The following is a 12824-nucleotide window of genomic DNA, read 5'->3' as shown; positions in this document are numbered from 1 at the left end:
AGAGACTTTTTTTAATTTTTCGTTGAGAAGACGCTAGACTTGATCAGCAAGCATTTTGCGGAAAGTATTGGAAGTCGGCGGTTTTTGACATTCCGCGCCACTCTTGAGCATAAAAACAAACACTTGGCGTGAGAAATCAAAGTTGCAGTATAGTCTAAGGAGCAGAGACAAACCATGGCCATGATAGGGAGGATAGCCAGAACAGCTCGTCGATTCCCAACAACCACCACCGCCTTTTCTAAAACCCCAAACCCTACGCTTGCTCGCTTAGTGAACGTCCCAATTTCGCAAAGTTTCCATCACCGTCTGCCCCTCTCTCTCTCTCTCTTTCAATTTCTCTGATTGCATATTTGCTCCAACTACTTTTTTTTTTTTTTTTTTAATGCTCAATGTAAATGATGTTGTTTGGTTAAACGAATGATTTCTTATGTGAAAAATTATACCTATCTTGATGCATTTCGGTGGCTTATGAGTTATGATAGTAATGCCCTATGCGTGGGAACTTCTTTGTATATTGTAATTTTTTATGGAATTTGAGAAATTATTGCAAACTTCCTTTATTTGCTTACGGTTTCCCATATTTATATCTGTTTTTCATAAGCAGAAACAAAGAAAAATTTATTGCATTCTTGAATACAGTTATTTATTTGTTTATTTATTGCCCCTTAAGGTGGGGATGATAAATTCCATTGTAAAGTATTTTATTGTTTAAACATGCAGAGTCTACTGAGGATCAGCTTCATTCCATTATACCTAGAATTCAGGGGTCAAAGTCGGTGCCCAACAGTTCTGGACTACATTTTGTATATCCAGCTGTTTTAGCTAGTTTGTTTGGAGTTGCTGGGTTTCAAATAGCATATTCAGATGCTGACAGGGTATGATTTTAGTACCATATCTCTTAAGGCTTTGTTTGTTACTAATCATGTTAACGTTTTAGCAGCCAAATTTCATAGTTTGGTGTGATTTCAACTTTAAACCCGCATGCTTTCAATTGATTTTAGTGTGACCTTAGCTTTCTACAGGCTGCTGTCAAACCTTATTTACCATCAGAATCTCCTGCAAGTAATGTGGACATGGAGGAAACAGCCAGGAGAGAAAGACTGCGAATTGAAGAGTTGCTCAAAAGTAAAGGAGTGCAATATGGATCTTATCCCCGCTTTAGTGTTTCTATTAAGGGCCAGAAGGTTTTACCCATTACCTTTTTAGAATGCCACATTCTTAATCATGTATTGTTCACTGCTTCCGGTCAAAAAGTCAATACTGCAACTGTAATTTTCTTTTAGAATACTTCAGGTCCTAATATGGGTAGTTGATGAGCATCTATTTGATTATATACTTAGTAAGTCATTTGATTGACTAGACTTTTGGACTTTTGGGGCAATTGAAAGAAAAGAAATTCTAAAATTAGAAGCAGATATTGTGAAAAATAATTTGGTTCAAGGTTGGTTTTCTTTTATTAATTTCAAGAATTAAGTTAACAAATGTAGTTAAAATGTAGTTCTTTGTATATACTGTGTAATACAATTGAATAGCGTTATACTTTGTAATACAAGTGATAGCGTTTATAATTCAATTTAGGTCACCTTCAAATTCCAAGTTCCTCCCGCATGTGAAGTTTCACAGCTGATTGCAAACCTTGTTTCACATCTTGGATTGAAAGTTGAAGACCATGGTGGTGGTTCAGATATGCTATTGCGTGCATGGGACAGGTTAGGATATGACCACTATTTTTAGCCTGTTAATTATCCTGTTATTGCTCATTTTAATTATCTATTTTGATTTATGCCTTGTGTTTCGCTTGTTTGAATCATTTCCTTACTATAATTTTTAGACATTAGCTTTCGGTTATTATAGTTTACTACATATGCTCTCTTTTTTGTATGTACTATTTCAGTTCAGTTGCTTGGCAACTGACACTTACTCACCCAGAAAAACAGAAGAAAGCTGAGGGGAAACAAGGGGAAGGAGATCTATGCATCCTCATATTTCAATCACTCATAAGCTCTGAAAAAGCTGTTAGTCTTCATTTTAGCATTTTATGCAATTACCCTCTTTGAAGATTCTATTTCACTTTGCTCTTCTTATATATCACTAGTAACAAACTTCAGGTATGGAATTTTCTCATCATTCTTTTATAAAATATTGTAGGAAATTGAATTCATAAAGCAGGGAAGCCTGAGCATAGAAGAGCTTGATGCTTTGGTGTCTGTTTTGCAATTAGCGGGAAAAAAGTTGGGACAAAATAAGACTTTGGAAAAGAAGCAAATGCCAACTGCAGAAAAATCAATTGCTAGTCTTGAGTCCATGGGAGTGAGGGTTTATGGACTTGATGAACCTCTTTCATATTCCTCAGAAAATGAAATATCATGGGAAAATATTGCTGGGTATTATCAGCAAAAACGGTATGTAAAGCAGTTGGGTCCTTCATCATGAAACTTTATTTTCCTGATGGTTCATTCTTGAGGGAAACATTGTTTTGTATAGTGTAGCCCTGATGGGGAATAGGATTGGGAGTGTTTAATTTAGGGTTTGATTTGGTTTCCTAGTTTAATTAGCTTTCCTTATTGTGTTTAGGTTCCTTTTTCTAGTTTGGTTATTTTTATGTTTAATATAGACATACTTGAATTCATAATCGAATGAACTTTTGAATTCTCTCTCTCTCTCTCTCTCTCTCTCTCTCTTAGTGTCCTGCATCACTCCCTCTCTTCAGTTCCTTCTGAAGCAAACTTATTCCATCTGTTGAATAGCAGTTGAATCTTGATGAACAATTTCATTTGATAGCCATTGTTCAAACATCATAGGAAAATATTTAGAGGGATGCAACCTTTCTTTTTGAAAGTTATAAAATACAGGTACTGGAATTTATTTTGGCTGCATAATGACATAGTGGATTTTTCTGGCTATAATATGTGCTGGATGGATGCTATTTAGCTGGAGGTATAGGAAATGAATCTTGTACATGCATTAGTTCAATGACTTCAAAGTTGCCTGTGCTATCTATATGAAAGTTGCATAGACTCCATCATTTATATTATTACATTATGCTTGAGTTAAGTTGTTTGTATCTTATTACACTTACTTTTTAAGGGTTCATGTAGTGCTGATATGTATTTACTTCTTGCATATTTATGTTTGTAACGTGTTCATATACAGTATGTGTTATACTTGTCAATTTGCATATCGATTGGAATCAAGTGTGAATTGATCCTTACACGTGCAAGAAGGTGCTTGAGTAACATGTTTCCTGTTGGCATTATTATCTGTAGAGAAATAGAAGATACTATACTTTTGGCTCTGCATAATCCTGAAGTTTATGACAATATTGCCCGAGGGACTCGGCATAAGTTTGAGTCAAACAGACCTCGAGCTGTACTATTTGAAGGTCCACCAGGTGTGCCTCATTAACTTTTGACAAATTAGCTTTACAATAATTTATTCTGTGTGGATTGCTGATGTAAGATGCTTCAATAATTTATTGGCACAAAATCATTGAATTGAAAGACTCGTATCAGCAGTGACCTTATGGCCTGGTGAAACTGGAACTTTCCATCTTGCTCAATGTAATAAGTTATTTCCAGTCTTGGATTTAGTACAAGGGAAGTGAGGAGCATTATTGTTTACATTGTAGTCCAGTCTTCATACAAGCAAAAGATGGCTGTACTATTAGGCTTTTTCCTTTTTTTTTTTTTTGGGGGGTGGGGGGGGGGGGGGGGGGGGGGGGGTGGGGTTATGCACTCTAGGTGTTGATCAAAGCTTTCCTTTTCTTATGTCCTTAAGAGGACTTGGAATAGTGGCAGAATAGAGTTTAAAAGTCGGTCTGTTTAAAATCAATCATATTTGTCTGTGATCTGCTGAAGCTACTTGGTAATCATTTCATACAATGAATGAAATCAGTTGGCCGTGGTAAGACACAAACATTGCAGACAAAGCATTAACATCTATTAATCAATTGTACAGTTGGTCATTTCCAAGTTGTATATTGCAAGATAGACATATTGAATGCAAATTAGGTTGCATTTCTGTGAGCGAACTTTTATTTCCATTAAAAATGCTGCTATTGTTCTGTGTAGAGCATTGAGGAATGCGGTGAGTAGACTATGAATTTGAGCATGCGGTCTTTACCCATGCTATTTTCTAAATTCCTGACTGTACTCGTACTGCTTTGCTTCCTGTTGGAACTCTTAGTTCATTGTGATATTTGCCAATATATAAATATATATATTTTTCACAGAGTTAGATATAATGTTTGGAGAGCTTACTTACCATGCGTGTTCAACTTCAGGTACAGGGAAGACATCTTGTGCTCGTGTCATAGCTAATCAAGCGGTAAGCCACTAGGCATCACTGTTTCCATAGTTTTTTGCCATTCAGCCTCTGGTTTTTTTTGAAAGGAGCAGCCTACCATTTTCATTTCCTTTTTTCTATGCATAGTTGGATCCCATTTATTCTTACTTCACTTGGTTATGTTATATCTTTATCAAGATTTGTACATATAATAATGTTCAAGTCTCTCTCTCTCTCTTTTTTTTTTTCCAAAAGAAAAATGTTCTGTCTTTTTCTCATATTTTTTGTGTGTAGTTAGCTTAAATTATGGACTTTCTATTGTTGACTTCTAATGGCTTCATATATGACAAATTTATTTCAGTATATTTTACAAAAAGAGCAATTGTAATTGTGGATTTTTCATCACTTTGAGATTTTTTTTTTCTTTTTCTTTTTTCCTTTTTGTTGTAATTCTCAGTTTCCAATTTTATTGTCTTCAAAAAGAATTTTTTCCCCCCCAAAGTTTATGATTGTGTAGCCTTTAGTAAGGTGTAACTCCCGACTTTTATTCTGCAGTTTTTAATTTAATATAATAATTTTTCGTTTTGAGACTTTACTTTAGTGTGCCGCCATTATTTTTGTTGCTGTTGTGGTCATGTCCATGTGGTTCTTCAGTTTTCAAAATTGGTACCAAATTCTAGCTGTTTGGTATACCTTTCATTCTTACTTACTCATTGTTTGTGTATTAGGTATAGGAACTCATGTGGAAAGATTTTGCTAATGTATAATATATTTAAGCTTTAAAATAGTAAAAACTTGCTTTATGCTGCTGTATAGTGTTGATCACTTATTGCTATTTTTTTCCTTTCCATTTTATTTATTTATTATGATTATTATTATTTTCACGAGTCTTATGTATTTATCTTTATGGTGGACTGAAAATGAATACCTAGCTTCCTTTGGCAGGGTGTCCCGTTGCTATACGTGCCTCTTGAGATTGTCATGTCAAAGTACTATGGTGAGAGTGAACACTTATTAGCTAAAGTGTTTTCACTTGCTAATGAGCTTCCCAATGGTGCTATCATTTTCCTAGATGAGGTAAATGCTGCAATCAAACCTTTGATATTCATCGGAGCATTATATTATCTGTATAAAACATTTTAATTGCTTCATCTTTTTCATCATTTTACTCACCTTGTTCTGTTCTTTATATTATGTTTTCTGTAAGTTCACACCATTCTCAGCAAAATAGTTCCTGTTATTTTTATTACTGTTTTACACTATTGCAGGTGGATTCTTTGGCTGTTGCCCGTGATGCTGAAATTCATGAAGCTACACGTAGAATCTTATCAGTGTTATTGAGACAGGTAAAACCAGGTTTCACCATAGCATTACATTTAATAGAACATGTATCTGTTTATGATGCATGCATGGAATAAACCACTTTCTAAAGGAAAGTGCTTGGAATCTCTTATAAGAGTTGTGCACACTTTGTTATTTTCATCTAGTCTATTGCTAGTATAAGAAATATTGATTATTTACCTGGTATTTTATAAAGTTCAAGCTGGGGGGTATAGGTATTGTAAGTAAAAACTTAATCTGTATTGCATGTCATAGAATATGTATTGATTTAATAGTCGTTCTTTTTGGTCTCAATATTCTTGAAATGCTCTTCTACCATGATCCAAAAATAATTAAAAATAAAAAATAAAAATAGAAGAAATGCTCTTCTTCTTATCTTTTTTGTGTGTGGAATACTAGGTGTATCAGAGGGATGGTACATGTGGACATTTGAAGATACATTATCTATGCGTCAAAGAGTTTATGAATTAGCTAAAAATAGTGAGCATAAATTTATAAATATATCAGAACAACCCTTTCTTAATCCATCATTGTAGCCCGAGCTGTAATACCTTTCAGTACTTCTCTGATTTTAACCTAAAAGTCATCTTGAATGAGCTAGAGGAGGCTTCTAAAATTATTTAGCAATTCCAATAATGAGCCTAACAGTGATTCGTCTTTTTTCCTGGCAGATTGATGGATTTGAACAGGATAAGAAAGTGGTCGTAATAGCTGCAACAAACAGAAAGCAAGACCTTGACCCTGCTTTAATTAGGTATATGGTTTAACATCTACTTGTAGTATAGGATTGCTGAATTCTGAGCTAAGAACTCGTTTCTATATTGTTGTCCATGCAGTCGATTCGATTCAATGATAACATTTGGCTTACCGGATCAGCAAAACCGTCGGGAAATAGCAGCCAAGTATGCAAAACACCTGACAAAACTTGAATTAGATGAACTCGCTGCAGTCACAGAAGAGTAAGTTTTGACTTGAGAGTTAGATGTTATAAATCTTTCTCTACTCCTGGGGATGGTGATCCTTAGAAACACCAAACTCTATCGTGCATAATTTTCTTTCAGAAGTCACATGGCCTTAATTCTCTATGGGATGCAGGGTTGATTACAGAATTCGTTTGTTTGTCACTAAAAAGCATTGTTGGTGCTTTTTTTTTTTTTAATTTTTTTTTTATGTGTATGTTTATTCTGTAATAATCCACATTGCTTTACTTATTGGTCCGTGTCATATTCAGAATGTCAGGTAGGGATATAAGAGATGTGTGCCAACAAGCTGAAAGATCGTGGGCATCTAAGGTAAAGATCCTAAATTTTGACGCTTTGATATCTCTCTCATGGAGATTGTTACCAAAATTTCTTATGGGCTTTGACAGATAATTCGAGGACAAGCATCAAAAAATGGAGAACAAGGCTTACTTCCACCTGTGAAAGAATACATAGAAAGCGCAATAAATAGACGTAAAGGTCTTCTGAGTATTGCAGCCCAAAACATCCCAAACAGGGCAGCTAAAAGCCAACTACTCTAAGGCCTTTTTGCATACGGCCCAAAACTAAAATTTAATTCATTGTTAAATGTATAATTCTTCTTATATTTTTATTTTTCTTTAAATTTTGTTTATTGTTCATATAAAGTACCAAGTAGAATGGACTATTTAGGTGCATTTGGTACTGACATTTAGATGGTTCTTATTTTTACAAATTTTCCATATTAGTTTTCAAATATAATTTTGGAGAATGATAAGAGAGAATTTAGTTGAAAAATATTTGTTAACTTCGAAAACAAGTTAGGAATATTTAAAACTTATTTTGAAAAATCAGGGATAAATTTTTAAAAACATTTTTGAGTCCTCTCCACAACAATTTTATGAAGCTCAAACTTTCAATGAAACAGTTTTTGTGATCGATTATTTCTGTATAACTTTCTTCTCCATAGACCTTTCCCGTCCACCATGCATCCATGAAGAATTTCAATTATGACTTTGTGGTTCTAGTCTTCCAAATATTATATTTCAGTTTGTGTAAATAAAAAAACTTTAAATAAAGTCAAAATGTTTATGGAAATAATTACCGGTCGGAAATATTTTATTTGTACATACATATATATATATATGATCGACAAATAAAATTTAAATAAAGACTAACCATAAACATATTAAAATTCAGGAAAAACACCATATAATTAATGTATTTTCCAAAAAAAGTAAAGAAAGAAAAGAAAAGCAGAAGCGGATCAATGCATGCCTTTCTAGTTTTCTTATTTAATGGTAGTATCATTAGGAAGTTACACATTGTAGAGAATGAAGTAAATGTTATCTGCTAAGCCACAACATCTTGGCTCTTGGCAGTTGGCATTCACTTTAGTTGCATATCAGATTCTTACAAAATAGGAAAGATAACATTTCCGAATGAAAATTAAAAAACATAATAAAAAAAACCTTGCCTAATTTTTTTTTTTATTTTTATTTTTTATTTTTTATTTTTTTTTTCATTTCTCTGCTCGGTTTTCACTCAGTTTCTTTATCAGTAAAATCACAATCTCGACCCATTACAAACCAACTTAATGGCATGGCTTTTCTTTTATCTTCATGTACTTTTATTCCAAGTCTGCAAACACAAGAAGTCTGCAAACACAAAAACAATACCAGTCCACTTAAAAATGAAACTCGTACTAAATAATTTTATGAAGTTGAAATCTCAGTAATCAGTCTTTCGGTTTTGTTTTTCTGAGAGTTGAAAACCCAATTCAGTGGTATTTGAGAAAGCAAATCCCATCTATGTTTTGGAAGAAAAATACGAAGACAAAAGTGTAACTAAAAAACAGAAAAGCATATATATTTATATAGCACAAGCATTTGCATACCCCCAAAATATTTATGTGGAAAAATGATTCTCAAAATAGCAAATTGCATTGGAGTACACTTGAAACCAAAGATCCTTCCCTGCACTCATCAAACAACAACCAACTCAGTGAGTCCGTTTGACATGAAAGACTCGGCCACACTCACCGACCGTCGTCTACCTACCTTTGAGACAGTACCGGTGGTGTCGTCCTCTCGTCTTCTTCAACTCGCTTCCTCTTTCGGCTCTGACTCTGCCTTGAAACGTACGACGCCATCTGCAACTGAGTCCGCAACACCATCTGAGTCAGCTCCGCTTCCAATTCAGCTCGTCGCTTCTCCGCTTCCAGCCGCAGAGCCTCCCTCGCCTTCGCCATCTCGGACTCGGCTCGCTCCATTCTAAGCAGCGAATCGGAGAACACGCGGAAGCTCGCCGCAACATCGGCCCATCGTGTTGACTCAGCATCCGAGTCGTCACTCTCCGAGTCAGAACTCAAAGAAGAGTTGGAATCGTCGCCGTCATCGTCGAGATCGAGAGATAAGAATCCAGCGTCAAACACGTATTTGAGACGGCGATCATCGTTGCGTGCTAGGAAGCTCCGTCCGGTTCGACCGGTCCGGTACGCCATTAGCAAAGTTCCGTGATTTACTAATTTACTAGACGGAGCTAGTGGTGCCTTATGGTTGCTTAACAAAAGGAAGTGCTTTTCTTTTTTTTCTTTTTTCTTTTTTATTCTTTTTTTCCTGCTTTACCAGAAAGCAAAAATTGCGAATAATAATTAAATATTTAAATTATATAAAAATATTTTATTATTAAAAAATAATATATAATATGATAATCGGACCAAGAGAGAGAGCGTGGGAAGTGTTCGTACACGCGCTCTCGGAAGAATGTGGATTTCCCTTATATAGGAAACGACGCGAAGTCAAGTATCCGGATCTCTCTCTCTCTATCTCTCTCTCTCTCTCTCTGATTTCTTCAGTTGCAGTAATCAATGGCGTCAAAGGACAAGAAAACTTCGAAAGCCTCGAGCAGTCGCAGCGGTGGTATACGTACCCTTGCCGATCTCAACCGGCGGTCGGCTGACTCCGACAGCGATTCTGATGGCCCTCAGGAGTACTATACTGGTGGTGAGAAGAGGTCTTTCTCCTAACCCTAGCTTGCTCCTTTTTTTTTTCTTTTTTTTTTTTTTTTCCTACGACTAGATTTTTTAATTCCACTTTTGGTTCCTGTTTTCTATTTGATTTTTGCCGAAGTTTTAGTTTTTTTAATGCTTTCTAAATTTGATTGTATTTAGCATCTAAGTAATGTATTGTTTTGTACGATTATTCAATTTTGAGTATCGTGTTTGCATGTTTGGTTGCTTGGAACATCGAGGAGAAATTAAGAGTCCAAGAATTTTCTTAAAAGTGATTAATTTGTATGAGGTTGAGTTCGAAGTTTAGGCATATATGGACATTTTGCTTCCTCTTTCTAACTGAGGATCTGATTGAGAAGCAAAACAGAGTACTGCATTTTAAGTTCACAATGCAGTGTTGGCGTTGGATGCATTGGTATATTATGGAGGAAAGCTAGCTGATCAGATATTTACCAAGTCTATTAGGAGGTGGTACTTTGGAAGGATGGGTTATTTTAGTTAAATTTTAAGGTCTGTTGTTTTGTTTTGTTGGATACTAAGGAGGTTAGTCCTATGAGGAGATGGGTGGTCACAATAATGTGGTGATTGGCTTTATATATAAGGGAGATGGAAAATAGTATTGCATTTCAGAATATGAATGATATGGTATTCTGTCGTTCATTTTGAATCTGGATGTGCATCAATTAGGTGGGAAAGTTGAACTAGAAACTTTATAGTTTGGGATGAGTCTTCCATTGGAATTTTCATTACACCAATCAATGTCAAAAATTCGAAATAACTGCACAAGTGGAATGTAAAGGGAGTTGGATGTATGATAAGTCTTTGGTGATTGATGGTTAGATTTGCATGCACGTGCCTGCATGCATAGATGCTAAGATAACATTCTTTTCTATATGAAGGTTGACATTGTTAGGATGACTAGATGGTATTGGTTTAATTCATCTTCGTTTGCAATTGAGCCATCAGATTTCATCCATTAGATGCTCAAATTGTCAATAATGTTTACTTTGTGTAGAAGGCATATGTTTATTCATATGTTGACACTGTGATCAGCATTAAGAACTGCATGTTGGCTCACTTTTCACCCCTTGGTGATTACAGCTGATTTCTTTGCGTATATGTTTGAAAAAATAATTTTTGAAGTAACTGATTCCAGATGTTGATATTTTCGTGAAATGCTAGAATGATGTCTAATATATGTTAATTCGATTTTGCAGTGGAATGCTTGTCCAAGATCCTTCAAAGGGTAATGATGTGGATGCAATCTTTGACCAAGCCAGGCAATTGGGAGCTGTAGAAGGGCCTGTTCGTCCACCTTCAAGCTCAAGTAGCTTTACTGGAACTGCTAGGTTACTCTCAGGGGAATCTGTACAATCTGCTCCTCAGCATCCTGAGACTGTTGTTCACAACATTGTTTTCTGGGGCAATGGCTTCACTGTAAATGGTGGGCCTTTAAGGAGGTTGGATGACCCTGAAAATGCATCTTTCTTAGAGGTAATAGTAATCGAGGTTTTGTCTCAATAGAAAACATAGGACAAGAAATAAGTAAATTACAGAAACAGGTGCTGTGTTTGAGATGGATATCTGTAATCTTTTGCTGTGAGTTGTTAGATATTCTGGGGGGGAAAAAATGAAGAAGATGAAGAAGAAAAATAATAAAGGTTTTGATAAAGAATTAAAATGAAGCATTTTGCGTTCTTATCATTTAATTGTTGTGGATGAGTTAATATGGTGACTCTGCGAGATATCTCACAGATGAATCATTCATGTCTACATAAACATACTAGTGATCTATTAGGATTAGGCAATGGATTGCTTTTCCTCTCTTTCTTAATATTACCAAAAGTAATGTTTGTAGATGACTTCTAGTATCTTGATGCAGAGCATCAAGAAGTCTGAGTGTCCAAAAGAGCTAGAACCTGCAGATCGAAGGACCTCAGTTCATGTCAATCTCATAAGGAGGAATGAGAATTGTCCTGTAAGTCCTCTCCTTATGATCTATCATTGCTTTACTTTTTGTCCTACAGAGGATCAAATCCATTGTTCTCTTTTAAATTTTGAGCAACTACAAATACGTTGTTTGTACTCCCATGGTGCTTTTAAAGCTTTAGGTTCTCTTTAAGAAATCATGTGAATTGCGACTGTTTGTTTTCCATATTTTTGGCCTTCACAAGGTATGGGCCTCTTAGGGCATCTTGCTAATCCTGGTTGCACAATTTACTGGGTTTGTTTTGAGGGGTTGGTGTCATTCAAATTAAGTTGCACAGTTTTTTTAATAAAAAGCAAAGCTTCTGGCATGGGTCCATTGAACCAACCCCTTGGGGAATCATTTATCTGCTTTTAGGTGCATCATTCTAATTTCAGTGGTGTATTCTATAAAGTATGTTATAGACATGTAGTTTTACTGTGCTGTATTTTTGTTCATGCAGGAACCGGAGAAGCAGCATGTTCCTTTTCAGGGTGTGGGAAGAACTCTAGGCAGTGGCTCTGCTCCAGTTTCAAATGTGCCAACGGTAGCTGCTCCAACCTCTTCAGCAGTCCCAGTTGTGGATGAAACACTGCCGTCAACCTCAATTCAACTTAGGTTGGCCGATGGAACCCGCCTGATCGCACAGTTTAACCACCACCATACCATCAGTGATATTCGAGCATTCATTGATGCATCTAGGCCTGAAGGTACTGGGAACTATCAGTTACAGGTGATGGGATTCCCTCCCAAGCTTCTTGGTGACCCAACTCAAACAATAGAGCAGGCAGGTCTTGCTAATTCGGTTGTTATCCAGAAATTCTAGCCAGCTTCACCAGTATATAACCGCTACGAGTTCAATTTATCATATAAGTCCATCATAACTCTCTGTTTTCGTTATTTATTTTGCTATTTTGTATGAATTATTTTGACTTCACTCAAATGTCTTTCTTTTTCTCAAAAAGGTTTTTAAAATTAAACACCTTGTCTTCTTTTTTTTTTTGAAAGAAAAGTTCATCATTGAAAGATGTGAAACATTATTTGAAAGTTACGTTTATTGTTAAATAGTTCAAATCAGGAGATTGCTTAGCTCTCTAAATTTGGAGAGTCAAACTGCTTTTTTAAAATGGAAGGATGGATTGCTGATTTTCAATATTTCACTTGCTAAAAATTAAAGTTATCAGACTAATTGAGTGGGTTGGAGATGCTCTAACCAATTAGAAAAACTCAGGTAATTAATATGAGATCAACTCGTTTATTG

At 35.5% G+C, this 12824-nt stretch overlaps 3 protein-coding genes across 6 annotated transcripts; 2 read left to right on the top strand and 1 right to left on the bottom strand.

The window, feature by feature from the left end:
* Window positions 1-7327, top strand: LOC107415626 (uncharacterized). Of its 2 annotated transcripts, XM_016023987.4 has the most exons (14): window positions 1-304; window positions 721-875; window positions 1023-1184; window positions 1579-1709; window positions 1895-2015; window positions 2149-2402; window positions 3267-3391; window positions 4283-4326; window positions 5230-5361; window positions 5553-5630; window positions 6297-6379; window positions 6462-6584; window positions 6857-6917; window positions 6995-7327. In XM_016023987.4, the coding sequence occupies exons 1-14, from the start codon at window positions 175-177 to the stop codon at window positions 7145-7147; spliced, it is 1752 nt and encodes a 583-aa protein (XP_015879473.2). In that variant the 5' UTR covers window positions 1-174; the 3' UTR covers window positions 7148-7327. The 2 variants fall into 2 exon arrangements, with proteins under 2 accessions (XP_015879473.2, XP_015879478.2); XM_016023992.3 differs by lacking the exon at window positions 1-304 and having other exon boundaries at window positions 733-875; window positions 1013-1184.
* Window positions 7328-7845: 518 nt separating this feature from the next.
* LOC107415748 (uncharacterized protein At4g22160) lies at window positions 7846-9244 on the bottom strand. Its single transcript, XM_016024140.4, has 3 exons — window positions 8645-9244; window positions 8482-8560; window positions 7846-8242 (listed from the first exon to the last, which is right to left on the bottom strand). Exons 1-2 carry the CDS (start codon window positions 9085-9087, stop codon window positions 8512-8514), a joined length of 492 nt encoding a protein of 163 aa, XP_015879626.1. The 5' UTR covers window positions 9088-9244; the 3' UTR covers window positions 7846-8242; window positions 8482-8511.
* Window positions 9245-9308: 64 nt separating this feature from the next.
* On the top strand, window positions 9309-12543 carry LOC107415732 (plant UBX domain-containing protein 4). Of its 3 annotated transcripts, none has more exons than XM_016024124.4 (4): window positions 9309-9599; window positions 10815-11091; window positions 11480-11575; window positions 12027-12543. In XM_016024124.4, the coding sequence occupies exons 1-4, from the start codon at window positions 9454-9456 to the stop codon at window positions 12387-12389; spliced, it is 882 nt and encodes a 293-aa protein (XP_015879610.1). In that variant the 5' UTR covers window positions 9309-9453; the 3' UTR covers window positions 12390-12543. The 3 variants fall into 3 exon arrangements, with proteins under 3 accessions (XP_015879610.1, XP_060673240.1, XP_048330233.1); XM_060817257.1 differs by having other exon boundaries at window positions 11456-11575; XM_048474276.2 differs by lacking the exon at window positions 11480-11575.
* The last annotated feature ends 281 nt before the right edge of the window (window positions 12544-12824 follow it).

Source organism: Ziziphus jujuba, chromosome 1 (assembly GCF_031755915.1).
Source record: "Ziziphus jujuba cultivar Dongzao chromosome 1, ASM3175591v1".
NCBI lineage: Eukaryota > Viridiplantae > Streptophyta > Magnoliopsida > Rosales > Rhamnaceae > Ziziphus > Ziziphus jujuba.
The sequence above is the reverse complement of the archived record's forward strand: the minus strand, read 5'-3'. Positions and strand labels throughout refer to the sequence as shown.

Excerpts from the sequence above, each read along its gene's own strand:
- LOC107415748 (XM_016024140.4), bottom strand. The coding sequence starts at position 9,087 with ATGGCGTACCGGACCGGTCGAACCGGACGGAGCTTCCTAGCACGCAAC. Across the intron at positions 8,561-8,644 it reads CCACCGGTACTGTCTCAAAG|GGAAGGATCTTTGGTTTCAA; the intron begins GTAGGTAGACGA and ends TGATGAGTGCAG.
- LOC107415626 (XM_016023987.4), top strand. The coding sequence starts at position 175 with ATGGCCATGATAGGGAGGATAGCCAGAACAGCTCGTCGATTCCCAACA. Across the intron at positions 876-1,022 it reads CATATTCAGATGCTGACAGG|GCTGCTGTCAAACCTTATTT; the intron begins GTATGATTTTAG and ends AGCTTTCTACAG. Across the intron at positions 1,710-1,894 it reads CTATTGCGTGCATGGGACAG|TTCAGTTGCTTGGCAACTGA; the intron begins GTTAGGATATGA and ends GTACTATTTCAG.
- LOC107415732 (XM_060817257.1), top strand. The coding sequence starts at position 9,454 with ATGGCGTCAAAGGACAAGAAAACTTCGAAAGCCTCGAGCAGTCGCAGC. Across the intron at positions 9,600-10,814 it reads TATACTGGTGGTGAGAAGAG|TGGAATGCTTGTCCAAGATC; the intron begins GTCTTTCTCCTA and ends TCGATTTTGCAG. Across the intron at positions 11,092-11,455 it reads AAAATGCATCTTTCTTAGAG|ATGACTTCTAGTATCTTGAT; the intron begins GTAATAGTAATC and ends TAATGTTTGTAG.